A 16,197-nucleotide genomic window follows, 5' to 3' on the forward strand; every position below is an offset into this window, starting at 1 on the left:
TTTTTCTGAGTCTACTCAACAAATGTTTCCACCATACTCCAGCCACACAGATTGAGGAAAAAAAAAGTGCAACTTAGCACTGTCCATCTGTCGAATATGCAATATATTACAGGCTTCCTGTTTTATTTTATTGCATGAAAGTTCTTCATGGGTCTACTCATGATACAAATGTCCCAAATTTCTTGTCGCAACGTTAAAGTGGCTTTGGGTGCAGAATTTTAAAAGATTTCCCCCGAGGCATGTTTTTATGTAAAGAAGTGAATCAACATCCTATTATGAGGACAGTTAGTGAGAGGAAATGATGACTTAGTCTCCATCCTGTCCAGACAGCTCTTGTATTTGAATGGGAAAAGAATTCTGGGAAGCAGCAAATTGAAACTAAGTGGATGTTAATTATGCAAAGGTCAGCCAAAAGCTTCCAGTGTTGCCATACGAGGTACTTTTCCATCCCTTCTAGACTATTTTTTGGAGACTATTTTACAAGTGACTAGTGACTTAAATTCCCACAATATAACAGACAACCTGAGCGGAATCATTTTCACATTGTTGTGCTAAGACAAGAAAGGACCCTAGTGGAAGACAATTACAGACTTCAATCAGCAGTCAAGAGAAGGGTACCGATGAATTTCCATTAAATAGACCATGAAACACAGGAAAAGCAATAATGATTCAGGGGAAAAAATTGCTACAACAGTGGCATTACCAAGAATTGGAAATCCCTCAAAAATTGATGAAAAGAGATAAAGAAAACTGGTCTGGGAGGCTGCCAAGAGGCTAACAATAACATTGACCAAGATTAACGTATTTCTGGCTATTTGGTACATGTAACAAAAATAAATAAAGCAAAAACAAAACAAAACAAAAAAAAACATATATGCCCATTCTTCATATGTCTGCACTATGGGGTAGGGTGGCAAGATGGAGCCTTATCATACAAAGAAGAACATGCATGCCAAGCTACATTTTGACAAAACACACTTGAAATTTCCCAATTGCTAAAGTAGGATTCAAAGGTATAAACAATGCGGGTGTTTAATCTATGCCGGGAGCAGCGGGATTAAGCGGAAACAAAACAAGATGAGGCCAACAGTCCTCTTGAGAGACATCGCTAATCTTCCTGCAAACGTCTGCTGTAGACAGCACCAGAGCAAGTGTGGGGACACGTTGAGGAGACTTTGGGGCGAAGACTAAACAACATGAGGCAGCTGTTTTTGTTTTTGTCACTGACGAGAGAGGAAGAAGGAAAAAAAAAAAAAGATTTTGGGAGGTTTGCAGTCCCGTCTTTGTTGTAGCACAGCTGGCTGCTTAGCAACAAGCCCTCTGCTCGCACCCCCCAACTAACGCGTGCACCCCCTGAAAAGGCATCCATGGAAATTCAACAGCAAATATCTGCGCAAAATCTTGTTCCGACATCCATCTGTTGCTTTTTGTGACCTCTGCAGTAAGACACGGTGGCCATTAGGGCCAAATGTGCTGAAAACTGATATATTCTGCATAGTAGGAATAAATATTACAGAAAAATGAATAAGCACATGAAACAAGTGCAAAACAAAAATGTTGCAAGATGAAAAAACATTCAGCCAATCAGATGTGCGCAGGAGGTAGGCACAATGTTTATGAAATAACACGGTAAGTGCACAAAAACTTTTGAAAATGCCTAGTAGGACAAAGTAATCTGCCAAAGATTGTCGTAGACAAGCAGAAACATCAGGGCAGTGCTTTGTTTAAAAAAAAAAAAAAGTTAGAATGCATTAATTTGTATGGAACTGGGAAAACATTGGACTAAAAGTGTTTTGGGTTACAAACGGTCAAGAAACGAATTAATTTAATCATTTGAAATGTTACGGTACAATTAATAAGCTACATTACCAAATAAATTGCAACATCTTGTGATCCAGTCAATGACCGGCAGATATGTCAAAAGTACTGGTATTTAGTGCTTGAGTAAAAGCACTGATTTATGCAAAACACTACTCTGGTAAAAGTACTCACTAACGCGAAGTTCTTTGCTTGTGTAAAAGTACAAAAGTACACATTTGTAAATGTAGTTAAATAAACAGTTTTTTCCAAAATTAGCAAATTATGGCTGTTTGTTTTGGCTGTGGGCAAATACAGGTAAATGTGCTGAAATGTGATTTACTACCAAGGAGCCAGACTTGATCAAACGGGGTTTCCAAAAGAACTTACGTGATTCATTACCTGCAGACAATTTTGAAAAAAAAACTAGCATGATAGCTATTAGCATCGACGGAATCAGTGATTAGTCTAAAAGCTGTCTGGTGGTTTTTCCCCCATACCTTTCTTGAGCAGAATATTGAGCCTCCTCCCAACCTTCTTGTTGTATCCAGGAGTCAGAGTGGAAGTCTGCCCCTTTTGTGGCGATTGGATTTGACCAGTGGGAGGTTTGGCGGCGGAGACAACAGGTGCGTGAACGCTGGGCGGGTAGCCGTCTGGTTGATCCTGATGCGGGTGAGTATTCGGGTGCTTCTGCGAGCCGTGCCGGGACATCCTATGAGGCGCGGGATCCGTGCCGTCGGATGCAGAGTCGGCGCTGAAGCGGCCTGACGAGTATGCTGGATTCCTCTCGGCCTGGGATAGGTGCTCGTAGTGGGCTTTCAACGAAGACGGCACCACGTGGAACAGAATGACGGAAGAACGCATGGCCTGGCGGAACATGTTCTGGGCTCTGGACGGAAGAAAAATTTGATTAAAACTATCTTTCATCCTCAATCTTTCACAGAAAGTAAGGAAAAAGTGTTTGTGAGTAGTTGGGTAAATGGCTTGAAATAACCATGTATTCATACAGTATGTCGTACGTTGAGTAGGTCAGTAGTTTTTAGGTAGTTAGGTACCTTGAAGGTTTGAATGAATGTAAGTCTGTAGATTGGAGGCACAAAACTGGGTAAATACCAGTGACGGAACACTTTTTGAAAACTGTCAAAACGGTTCAGTTCGATTGTTTCAGTTTGGTACGCATGTGTTCAGTTCGATTGATAAAGTGTGTGATACCCCCCCCCTCCATTTATTAATAAGGAAATAGCATCATGCCACAACACAGTAGCAAATTAGCCAAGACGGTGGAGTGGACACATCATCTGTGTTATGCCCTCCAGCAATGCAGCAGTTGCTGAGAGGCGCATCACCAGAGATCGTGTGTTAAAGCGAACAGATACACACCAGGGAGAAGCCATAAGCTTATGATAAATCCACATCTTTAGCTCTAAAACCGCAAGATGTCTGGTTTGTGGTTTGTCAGCTTGGCCGCTCCATAGCTTGCTTGGTTGCCCAGTTGACAGAAGCGTGCTGGCCGCTCAACAAGCTCCTGCAGTAGGCTCTTCTTCAGGCGAAGGGTTCTTTCCAATATGTATCACCAAAGTGATATCGCTGTAGTGTTTGTGAATACTTTTTAATTCAGGAAAATTGTGCTGAAACGAGGATATGTGATACTAGCTTGTAGAAAGCTATCCTTTAAAAAGTTAGAAGCAGAAACATTGTTTTAAATCATACACCATTTACTCAGGGGCGCGCAAGAGGGAAAGCTGGGATAGCTCTGGACCACCCTGAAATGCGACTGGACCAGCACAGGTGCTGCCTCAGATGGCACCACGCATCTTAACAAAGGGAGCCTTTTTTTTATATTGAAATCAAGGACGCCTTTTGACTGCTAAGCCCTTCCTGTATATTTACCATATTATTTACCACAGAGTTGAAATCCATATTTATTAGGAAAAGAAGATGATTTGCCCCACAGCCAGTCTGAAATGATTCTAAAGTAAATTTTACCATAGTTAGGGTTACGATCACTTTGCTATTAGCTATGGGAATCAAGCTAGTTAATTATAAGTTGCATATCATGTGGAAAAAACAATCACCCAGCACATGCAATGTTTCAATAGGCAGCCAGTGCAGTGTGTGATGAGATTAGAAAGAAAATGATAGAAAATCACATTAGTGGTAAAGGCTATATAGAAGACCATTGTCAAGAAAATTGATATTCCTGTGACTAGAGCTGCACATTTTATTCAAAAGTTTAAGATCCTCTGGACTGTAACTAACTTCCCTGGGTGTGGCCATAGGAGGATAATTAACGCCCGGGTGTCATCCCTATAAACATTCTAAAATAGATATTGTCATGAAAAATACATAACAGTATTCACTTCAATGTCTACGGAAAAAAAAGGAGTGGAGAGCGCATCATCCATGCACAAAGTTGCGGAACTGAGTGTCCCTCGACATCCAAGTGGTCGCCATATAAGTCGTTTCATCTGTCCTTGACGTCATCATCACTTCCGCCGTTGAAAATGCGCAGTCCCTGCTACTATGGAAGCCGAACAACAGAGATATTCGCATTTTTCCAACGCCCCTTCTGACATCGAAGTTCTTTTCAAAAAGGACAACACCACACAACCGAGTTAAGTTACCGGGGCAATATTACACTATTGTTTCGAGCCCTCAGGGCAATATTACACTATTGTTTCGAGCCATATTCAGATGATATCTGATCACGGCCAAACCACATCCCGTCCGATCCACTCCTGCGGAGTCGGCATCTGGCCGGTGAGGCTTATGACAGAGCCAAGCGGTGCTGCTTTAGTCAGTCGAGCCGGGCGCTTTATGCGCGCACGCAACTGAGTAACGCATTCTCGGCTGGGTTCTTCAGAGCCGCACCCGTCGCAAAGCCCGACGCGCAGCCTTCGCAGAAGACGTGACCGCCGAACGCGGCGCCTCAGCCGGTGTGGGTGAGTTTCGGCGCCCGTGTTGGCATATAAGGAGGAGGTGGAGCCTGGCTATGTTGCTTTTAGGGGTACGTTCAAAGTCGCCGCAGTACTCGATGAACACTATCGAGACATTGTTGGCTGGGCGACGCGCACATCGACAGATTTCATACGCGGATCTTTTGTTACGTTATGAGAGAGACCGATTACGTGGCCCGCCCCACACTATTATTTTTTTTAGTAGCTGTATGCGCACATCAACACATTTCATACGCGGATCTTTTGCTACGTTATGAGAGAGACCGATTACATGGTCCGCCCCAAACTATTTTTTTTTTGGAGCTGTATACACACCTACCTGTTATTTGGAACCCATGAAGCTCTCGTCCTCTCCACCCGTGCAATCCATTTTTCACAACGAACAGGGTCTCTTTCAAATTTATGAAGGGTAATTCCATTCTCCCGAGTGTTCAAGCAATGTCCAGCAATGCAATGAGCCGGCATTTTGGCTAACACGAAGGAACAACGAGCTACCTTCCCGCAGGTAAAACTAATGGAAACAAACGAGTCCAATAGGGGGCGCCTCTGTCCTGTACGTCACTTCCTACTTCTTCTCGAAAACAAATCCCTCGAGAGGATTTCCATGGCGGGAGTTACAAAGAGCTGTATATGTCAAAATCATGTTTTGTGGTGAAAAAAAACACATGGGACCATATTGGCTGTGGGTTTTTCATTATAATATACCAAAAATCATTCATTTGATGACACTTGAGCTTTAAACAAGCAATATCTGATTTTCATCGGTTAAGTGATTTCTGCGACCATTGTGGATTTTTACTTTCATTAACAGAGGGCTTCCAAAATATTTAATGTGTGCAAGTACCATGAAGGTCGTAGATTTGTAGGTCAGTAGATTGGCGGAAAGAAACTCAGGATAACTGTAGGTGTGTCGGCAGTAGGTTGGTATGTCAGCAGATTGATGGTGTGAAGCTAGGTTGTATGGAGAGTTGGTCAGCAGATTGGAGAATAGTAGTTAAGTAGGTACATGGGTAGTAGGTTGGGAGTTCAGTAGATTGGTGACGAACTGGTAAGTAGCTTCAACGTAAGCAAGTAAGTAGTCAGTCGGTAGGTTAATAGATACTGTACAATGCATGTAGGAAGGTAAGTGCCATGGAGGCGGGTGGGTAGGAAGTAGGTCAGGAGATTGGTGGTGAGTGTTTTGGTATCTTGAAAGTAAACGTGTACTGTAGGTAGGTCTACACTGTATATTGTTGGCGAGTAGTTAGACAAGATGTTTGAAAGTAGCCATGTAATAAGAAGTTGGTGGGTTTGCAGATGTCTAGGCTGGTAAGTATCTTGAATGCAGCCATGCAGGTCGCAGTTTGGGATGTCCGTTAATTGATGGCAAGTAGGTGGGTAATCAAGGCATAAATGGTAGGATGTCACAAATTTCCTAGCTTTGTGAAAGGGAATAGCTGAAACCCAGACTGATGCATAATGTTTAACACCTGACACTCATTTCTTTTCTGTTGAAAGCAATTATCCCTGTCAACTATTTTCTACACTCTGATATTCGTCTTAGGCCACCTGAACATGTTGATATGTTAATTATTACACTTAAGGCTCCATCTCGTAATCCTCTCACTTTAATGCCCCCATGGGCTGGATCCATTACAGAAAATCCTCCCCTAAACCGGGCTTCCTGGCCCCATACCCTGTGTGAGCTCATGAAGTAGAGGCCCCTTAAAGGAAGCTCATGTTGACAGGAGCAAATCATCACTGGCACCATTTGCTACACACCATCACACATTGCTATGACTTGGCCAGAGAGGACATTGAGGAAAGTGGTAGAAAATGTGTTGTGAATTCCACAACCCCTTTGTCAATACATTCCCATGGGGAGGATGAACTTATTGATGAGGTAGCAGATGGAAGATGATCTGGATGCACTTTTGGGACCAAAATGAAACGCCTTTAACTAACAGTAACCAATTTAACACAAAATTTCAACTGATTGTCGTAAACATATTGGAGCTAACTATTTCTCACTTAACAGTCACTTCACCTACTCTATAGCGTTGAAAGCAATTGTCAGGCTGACAACTTTTTATTTTTAAATGTTTTTGAAGAATTTTTTCACCATCTACACACAGGGGTGCTCAATGTGTCGATTGTGGGAGGCAGTCTTGGTCGCAGGACGGCGTGACAACAAGAAAAAAAAAAACTGCCAATATTCCCTCTAAAATGTGCGCGTGCTCAATTGTGCACCACTGATGCAGTCACTTCGCAGATATTCTGGATTGCGCGCAAATAAAAAAAAAAAACAATTCCAATTGAGAGTATAACACACACAGCCATTCAATTTGATTCCAATTGAAAGTATAACACACAGCTATTCAATTTGATTCCAATTGAAAGTATAACACACAGCTATTCAATTTGATTCCAATTGAAAGTATAACACACAGCTATTCAATTTGTGGCGTTTTGCAATGTGATTCAATGAGTGAGGGGTGACTGGTTTTTACATCCAATGGCACGATTCACATACGTACAGTCACAAATGAAAAGAAGAAGCCATGGTTTGTTTTAGGCAGCACACGGAACTCTCTCTAACAACAACCCCTGCTCCGCCACACTCTCTTTCCGAGAGGAAAGGTCTGGTCTGAAGCCAAAGTAGAACGTGCAGGATGAGATGGTGTGTAATTTTAAAATTCCACCTTGCCACAGCCTGATCCAGGATGAAAGCACAGACAATACAGTGCACAAAAAGCTAATTCTGTATTTTAAATATAGGAGGCAACATAACATTCACCTTAAAACGGTTTGGGAGCATCATCATCATTCCCCCCACCCCTACCTCGCCCGTCGTCGGTAGATCGCGAGAGCCTGGCTGCTTGAAAAGTAGACCTGGGGGTAAAAAAGTCTGGGCACCCCTGATCTACCAAATTACAAAAAGATTTGCAGAACGATAGCATATTTCTTGATAAATTTGTAAGTTGGGTCATTCATTTCTCTGACGGCACCATTGAAGTATCCAAATCACATCTCTGTGTAATGGTATTTAACAATATCTTGAAAGGAACATTACAAAAACCTTCAAGTCACACTGGACGCAGTCACAATAAAATCTCTCCCTGAGTTCTGTGTAAAAATGCAACAGTGGATGAACATGAGCAGCTCTGATTTGGACATTTTGTACTCTCCATGTGAAAAATCCTGATTTTTTTTTTTTTTCTTTTGTAATTTTTAACTGTTTTCTCATGACCAATAGCATCAGTCAATATCTTTTTTTGGCTTTTCTCCCCAGCTTTTGCTATCATGTTTTCATTCTTACTTAACTGTATGAAGATTAACTTCAAAAGTAAAACACCGTCCCTGCATATTCACAAGGATTCTCAGATAATGCTCCCGACGTGGCGTGAACACTATAAGCAGAACAGTGTATAAATCTCATGTTTTGGGCGGTGGAGCTTCCATAAACCCATTAGCAACCGCGGGGCAAATGTGTTTGTACTAAACCCCCAAAAATGAAAGCTGTGTATATGAAAACACAGAAACAACAAACACATACGCTACACTATCATCCATCCAAGCAGCATGTCGAAGGGGGGAGGTAGATTTAGGTAGACGGTGGAATGATGCAAGATGCAGGATCAGTGGTTAAAAAGAACCGTTTTCCTCCTATTCAAATTTTTTTCCAAAAAGGTACCCAAGGTGAAAGGATCACAGAAATCATATTAGTGGGTATGGTTAGTTTAGGACAAGCCTGCGGCTCCGACAAGAGTAAGGAAAAGTAGAGGAAAAAAAGCCAAAAAGTGGAATGAATGAAAGCCATTAAAAAGACCTGCAGTTGGCCTCCTTAAGTGGTCTTACTGTTCAAAGCGAATGTTCCGGAGGTCTCCGTTATTGATTCTGACGATACAGTCATTCTCCTGGAAGAGGGACTGCTGCTGGGCTTTGCCACCTCGCTCCAGACGCTTGACCAACAAGCCAAGAGTCCTGAAAAGGTCCAACACGCTCAAGTCAACCCAACAGAAGTGACAAAATAGTGCGGTTGTGGGCTCAGAGACGTTGGGTCGGCGTCATTGGTCAGAAAAATTACCAGGGTTCAAACCAGTTGGATTATGGGTAATAACAGAACTGGGGTGATTGATAGAAAGAAATGCTCAAAATCTCCGCATCACATTTGTTAAGGCAAACTACCTAAATTCGTTAAATGAAACAGCAACTTAATATCATCATTTTCTTAACGTGATGACATTTGTAGCATTTCCGAGGGCATTAAATGACAGATTCAAGGATCAAAAATAATTACATATACATATTATCGTGAGTTACATAGTTGGTACCTAGTGTTATGTTGCTTTTCCAACTGACCCATTCTATCGATACAAATATTTTATGCAAATGAAAAAAAATAAAACCTTCCTATTTGTTGGTTTTCTTTTTAAATCATGCACTGCCATGGACATTTACCTTCTTAAAATAGAATCAATTTACTGCCACAACCATAGTACATTTTCTAACAGGTAGAAGTGGAAGAGGGGCTCGCCCATCTCGTCTGTGCAATTCACATTTTTAAAGCATCGTATTAACTCACAGATCACTCTAGATAGATGCATTGCATAACTTGAATTGAGATATACACAGCTTTTGAGAAGGTGATAAAGATAAAGGGCAGAATTTTCACTTGTACGATCGATCGTGAGGGAGAGAAATGAAACTGATTTGAAAACAGTTGCTAGTGAATGGCTTAATCATGTTTTGTTTTTTTTAGCCTCTCCTTGATCGTGGTGGAGGGGTTTGTGTGTCATTATGATCCTAGGAGCTAAGTTGTCTAGGGTTCACGCCCCTGGCAGGGTCATCCATGGCAAAAAGTTCCTAGGTGAGAGACCTGACAAAGTACGGCTCCATAAAACCCTATGACGAACACAAATTTTGGATCTAGGTTTCCCTTGCTGTGGGTCACTGGGGCTTGAAGCCGAGCGCCTGGTGACAGGGGCTGCATCCACGGGGGGACTGTACTGTACTGTACTGGATCATCCTACCCACGAGTTGAGAGTCATAACCAAAAGAATAAGATCCGGGATACAAATGGGAAAAATGAGTTTCCTCCACAGGGTGTTTGGCCTTTTTCTTAGAGATAGGGTGAGAAGTTTGGTCATCTGTGAGGAGCTTAGAGTCGAGCCGCTGCTCCTCTACATTGAGAGGAGCCAGATACGGATGCCTCCCGGGCACCTCTCTGGTGACCACCAGAAAGAGACCCCAGGGATGACCCACGACATGTAGATAACACTACGTGCTTGATGAGCATTGGATGAAATGGGTGGGGAAACGGAAGTCTGAGTGTCCCTGCTAAAGCTACTGGCCACACGACCCGATCCAGATAAGCGGTAGAAGATGAATGAATGTGTTTTTTTCCACACTAACTATAGGACTTTGTAGGTAGAGCCAGTTGATGAAAAATAAGGGCTTTATTGAGGAAAACCAATGATTCTTTCGAAACTCTGTCACCATTTCATTGCCTTTTCACTTGACAATGTGAACAAAATGGGAAGTTCAGAAAATGTTTTTTAAAAAAAATATTACCACAAACCACAATGGCGAGAAGCTTCAAAGCCAATTGTTCATATGGTTAAGAGATCATACTAAAACTGGACTGCTTGGTGGTTTTCTCTCTCCAGCGCCTCGCATCAAGGAATATTTCTGATTTAGAAAAATCCTTACAATTAGAATATTTCTACGCTAAAATGTATTTTTTGGCTGACAACCTTGTTGCCATTTACGCCGTGACATGAAGCACCTGAGCCACCATGGTCATAATCTGCTGTGGCAAACTGGTTTAGTGCGAAAGGGTACCTTCACCTGAAAGAGGTGCTGGCGGATTACAGAGCCAAAAACCAAACTCAAAAAAGATGCTGAAAACCCAACTCAGTTTTCTCAGCAACCTAGCCTCCCTTTTTTTTCCCCTTCATCTGACCACGTGCCACCTCTGTAAATTGAGTAGATTGTATAGTTTAACACTCGGCCCTAGCTTCTAACTCAATAGCAATGAGAATGTGATTATGGCTAGGGTAGCAGAGTTCGGGGGGGGGCAAAAGAGTTCAGAAACATTCCCACTGATTGGATTTGAGTGGGAACACAATGTGATTTGCCAGGAGAAGGGCCTCTACTTCGCTTGATGAAAGCATAATCTTGGAATAACGCCTGCCCACACATTTTCCCAATAAAGGGAAAAGTCTGTGACAAGTGTGCTTTTAGCGTGATTGTGTCAGCCCATGAAGAATGCAATAGCATCTACAGTCTGACAAAGTTTGCAGTTACGGATCTTATTTCAGCTCCTCCCCTTCTTTGGAAATATTCATACCAGATGTGAAATTCCTCGTTATGCCTTGTTTCAGCTGTGCCCAGTATAGGCTTTGAATCCCGTGGATCAGAAGTAACGGGAGGGCCGGGGAAATATGACAGTCACCTGCTCGCGTCAAAGCGTCATGATGGATGGGGGTGAACTGGCAAATAGCTTCCCAATGCGGACAGTTGTTGAAACATCGAGTGGTGTCATGGACAATAAAATGGCATTTTCAGAGGCTGCATAATTTTATTTTTCAAGAAATAGCAACTCATTTGTTATGCAATCACATGAATTCATTCAATTATACAATAAGAGCTTTTTTTTTTTTGGTTTAGCATTTAAAAGCTATTTTCCACACAGGAATACCAACTAATTTGTCATGCAAGCAGGTAACTGACTAGTAAAATTTTACTGTACAATACTACCGTATGTGCAAAATTGATAGTTTGTTACTTGATGGCTAAAATGAGAGTCGGATTCAAATTAAGAGAACAGTCATCATGCTTAGCATTTAGGACTTTTCTTTTTGTGTACACGGGAACAAATTTAAATAATTGACTGTCAGCTGTGTTGAAAGCAAAGTTGCTCTTATTGCCAGCGTTGAAGATCAATGGCATTTTTACACGGCATGCTGGCATTTCTCTACCTCATAATCAACATGACAAGCCAGGATTTGGTACTTAATCTTGATCTTCTACTCAAAAAATGTGCTGATCGCAAATCCAAAGTGATGCAGCACCTGCATCAACAGGGATCTGTTAGTAGTCACAGTTCACAAATCTGAATATCACAAGACAAGCTGGGTGAGATCTGTTCCATGATTACCCACCGAAAAACATAGAGAAATATATTCTGTTGAAGAATAAAAATACCCATAGGAGTTTTGCTTCAAATTTTCATTTAAAGAGAGTAAAAAAAACATTATTTTTAAGTAATGTGAGCATTTTGGACTTGTCTGTTTCTTAAGTAAATTATTTTCTTGGAGATGTCTGGTTTTGTGAGTAAATGACAAAGATCTCTTTGAAAGACGTTCTCAACAAAAGTTCTGTCTCCCAAATTAGCCCAGCGTACATGCTCCTCATTTGCCCTATCTTCAATGGTGCATTGAAACTGGGTGTGGCAAGGCGAACACGTGTCTCTATCGCCATGCTGGCGAAGTGCCAATTTACTAAGTAGTGAATTTCTCCAGTCCGCCATCACCCCTGTGCGCTCATTTCATTCATAGCTGAAGTTCAGAAAGGAAAACCTATTTTAAGCCTGTGCACATGTCCGTGCCCGCTGGCTCCCAGCAGTGGCCGGGTGCTAACAATCTGCAGAAATGTCCATACAGAAATCAAATACGACAATTCTGTACGCACCTTTTCACGCATATGATTGCTAACGAAATATAATCAAATTCATAACTTGTCAAGTTAAGTTGTACGCCAATTAATGTTCAATAACAAACATTTTTTAAACACTGAATGCAAATGTATAGTACTGTACTTAAAAGTTGAACTCAACAACTGTATTTGAATAGTAAGACAAAATTCTGGAATATTTTCGTATACTGCTCGTCCCCAACCACAAAGGTTTTGATTGTTTCAGGGCAATGACGTCTTCAAGCTAATGATGAATGTTGTAAACAGCAATCTTCCTGAGGATTATTTTTACCTGCGGTCTCTGCCACTGAAAGGCACCACGTGGATTCCCAGGGGCCCGCCGTCATTTGTCACCTCCACTACTTTGATTATGTCTCTGCAATCGGCCGGGGACAAGGTTGGGGTGAGGAGGGTTGTGGGGTGAGTGGGAGAGGGGTGACACCATGTGGGCAAACAGAAAAAGGAGGAGGAAATATGATGAAGGCACACATGAATTAAAACAGAAGACAAAAGTGAATTGAATCAATGTAAAAAGGTGTTGAAAATGTGACAAACACAAGTCTCTAAAACCAAAAAAACCCACTATGTGAGACAATAATGATGTTGAGTGGAGCTCTGGAAGCGTTTCAAGGTTTTCTTTGTAACTGAAGTCTGGAAAGGCTTCAAGCTTTTAGCTTTTGTGAGGCCTCTGCCAGAGCAAGTGTTAATTACAAAACACAAGATTTAAAATTAATCTTGTTTTAGGCAACACTTCAATGCCCTGCCTGTCAATGATGTGATGAACACTACTATATAGAATGCCATGAATAAAGTATTGGACCCCTTCTCTCATTCTTTAACACTTTTGCATAGTTTCTTCTATTTTATGTTGAAGATTTAAAAAATGTAAATAGACATAACTCAAGTGAATTTCAAATGCTGTTTTTAAAATTTGATTTCAATTATTAAGGAAAAAAGAAGAAAAATTACCTGGCCCTGTGTGAAAAAGTAATTATCATACTCCACGAGTGAATAAGTCATTCATCATGAATTAATTGTAGCACAATTAGCAAAACAATAAATAATCACTTTGTGATAAATTTTCACTCATCACACCAAGTCTGATTACTTCCGGACTTGAAAGAATAAATCACTTAGAATCTGAAAAAAATCAAGTCAGACAAAAAAAAAAAAAAAGTGGTAACAAAATGGCACAATCTAAAGAAATTCCAAAGTGATGAAATAAGCAAAGTGACATCAGTCAGCCTGAAAAGTGTTACAAACGCAATTTTTTAAAGCTTTAGTTTCCAGCGAACAATTTGGAGAGCCATTATCCTCACACAGAGAAAACATGCCACAGTGGCGGACCTTCCCAGGTATGGCCGTCCTAAAAAGATTACCTACCCCAAGAGAACAATAAGGACTCAGTCAGGAGGACAGAAAGGCATCCCATGCCTCACTTGAAGTCAGTGCATGCCAACAATAAGGAAGGGACTGGGCAAAAATTAAATAAACATAAAGGCTCATCTAACTTTTTCAGAAAAAAATCCCTACATTATCAGAATGATTCCCAAGACATTTGGCAGAATAGCTTTTGGATAGATAAGGTAAAAGTTGAGCAGATGTGTGTCTCGTTAGAACTGGCGTAAATATTACAGAACTTCAGCAAAAGAACATCTCTACAACAGTCAAACATGGATGTGGCTGCTTTGTTCCTTCAGGACTGAGAAATTTCTCTGGGATTAATGAAACCATGAATTCTGCACTTTAACAGAAAAGCATGAAGAAGGATGACAGCCATCAGTTCATGACCTCAAGCTGAGGCACACTTGGGATCTGCAGCGGGATAACGATCCAAAACACACCAGCAATTCAACTTTTGGTATAAAAAAAAGATAACGATGGGTTTGGAGTGGCCTAGTCATTCTCACTGAAATACAGTGGCATGATCTTAAAAAGGCTGTTGATGCTTGAAAAACTTCCATCCACGCTGAATTAAAACAATTCTACAAGGAGGAGTCGGTCAAAATATCTCCAGAGACATGTGAAAGACTCATTGCTAGTTATAAAAAAATCCTTGATCTCAGCTGTTGCAATGTCCCAATATATATTTGCCCACATTTGGTGCCCAAAAAAACTCAACTTCCTGCAGGTTCCTATACATTGAAAAAATATGATATATGAATGTGAATATGTTATACAAAATATTTTTTAAAGTTTCTGTCCAAATACCTTTGTCCACATTCCATATAATTTTCTTCATGGATCATTTCTCTGTACATTTCCTCATACCTAAGTGCAAAAATGTCCAGTTCCTGCTCATATCTTCTTCTCTTTTTCAGTTCCTGTATCTGTCTCAATAAAGTCAAATTTCTAGACTTCACATTGATTTGATCAGCCTGATCGGATAGGCCCATAAATTGGCCTTTTTTGCTGATCAGTTTTGATGTCATAAATCGCAGATCCGATCTATGACATTATTGATCGCCCCAGAGAAAGACATTTATGTTACGTCGCCGTCGTGCACAATATATTCAAACACAAAAGGCACCTTATTTTGATATAGTAGTATTCATATTGTTTATACATATCTTTTGACATAGTATTGTAAAAATCTGATGGGCAAGAAAGTATTTTTTTTTTTTTTTTTTTTTTAAATGGTGCAAAGGGACAGACAAGGTGGCTGAGACAAGAGGACACGTAATGCAATGATCCCACGACAAGAAACATTTGCTCTTTCCCGTTTGCACAATGTCAGACTACGGCAATAAAATCTTGTATTCCTGCATTTTATCATCATTGGCCTTTTGTCTTGTCAACTCGAATGCAACTGGATACGCTCGTTACTGTGGGGATGACAACAAGAGTGGATCGCACTGTATTATAAGAAGAAAATGGGGGCAGATAAAAATGTGTTGGTGGTCACCGGTGCTCAGGAGAGCAGAGCACGTTCATGTAAAGCTTACTTGAGGTATGTTCACATAATTTTAATACGATATGGCTTGCTTGCAACAAACAACAAAACAAAATGTTACGTAACCTTGAAAACGAGTCCTAGTGGTTGTGTGTAAATATGCTGCTGTTGTGTTGAACAGATGACCAGAGCAGCGAATTCCAACCCTTTTGGAGCCAAGGCACAGTTTAGAATTGAAAAACCTCTTGGAACACCACCAAAAAAAAAAAAAAAAAAGTCACAAACAGTAGATACACGAGATGCTGGATGAAAGTACTTATTGCCATCTGTCTGTCACTGCCTCACTGGCATGAAATTTCCTTCACTTTTCGTACGCTACTTTTATCTTAACAGTTTTGCCACATTGTCTTCAATTCTCAAGCATCGCAATACTTTTCTTTACACTTCCTGTGACTGTCACAATACTTTTACAAAAACTGCACATTTTCATTCACTTTTCATTACCTGGTAGTGTCCCAATGCTTTTATCCAAATTCAAATTTTTTCCCACTTTTCATTGTCTGTAGGTGTCCCAATACTTTTGTTCAAAATGCATTTAATCCATCCGGCTGTGATGTACATATAAAACTGCCAAAATGATGAAAAACAAGCACTCATATTTGAAGCCGAGCGCTTCAAAACATCATCCGGCTGCCTCGCTGTTTTGAAAGAATAACTGATTAGTTTGGGGTGCGGGGAATTAGGCGTATTGTTGACAAGGAGGCGGCGTGGGAAGAGTAATAATAACAGCAGTAGCATACCTGCATATCAAGGCGGCAGAAAGAGGACCACAACCAGACACACTTGCTAATAACATTGGCAGAGAGGATGAGT

General features: G+C 40.9%; 1 protein-coding gene across 8 annotated transcripts in view; it reads right to left on the minus strand.

The window, feature by feature from the left end:
- Positions 1-16,197, minus strand: part of LOC133511217 (partitioning defective 3 homolog) — a 197,823-nt gene that overhangs the window by 91,705 nt on the left and 89,921 nt on the right. For 5 of the 8 annotated variants that reach the window (XM_061839936.1, XM_061839934.1, XM_061839935.1 and 2 more), the window contains exons 7-9: positions 12,724-12,807; positions 8,592-8,717; positions 2,298-2,686 (exon numbers count right to left, since the gene is read on the minus strand). In XM_061839936.1, the coding sequence (XP_061695920.1) occupies positions 2,298-2,686; positions 8,592-8,717; positions 12,724-12,807 (599 nt within the window). Of the gene's footprint in view, positions 1-2,297; positions 2,687-8,591; positions 8,718-12,723; positions 12,808-16,124; positions 16,196-16,197 lie in introns of those variants that run through there. The other 3 variants (XM_061839940.1, XM_061839938.1, XM_061839939.1) reach the window with 3 other exon arrangements.

This window comes from Syngnathoides biaculeatus, chromosome 13 (genome assembly GCF_019802595.1).
Source record: "Syngnathoides biaculeatus isolate LvHL_M chromosome 13, ASM1980259v1, whole genome shotgun sequence".
Lineage (NCBI taxonomy): Eukaryota > Metazoa > Chordata > Actinopteri > Syngnathiformes > Syngnathidae > Syngnathoides > Syngnathoides biaculeatus.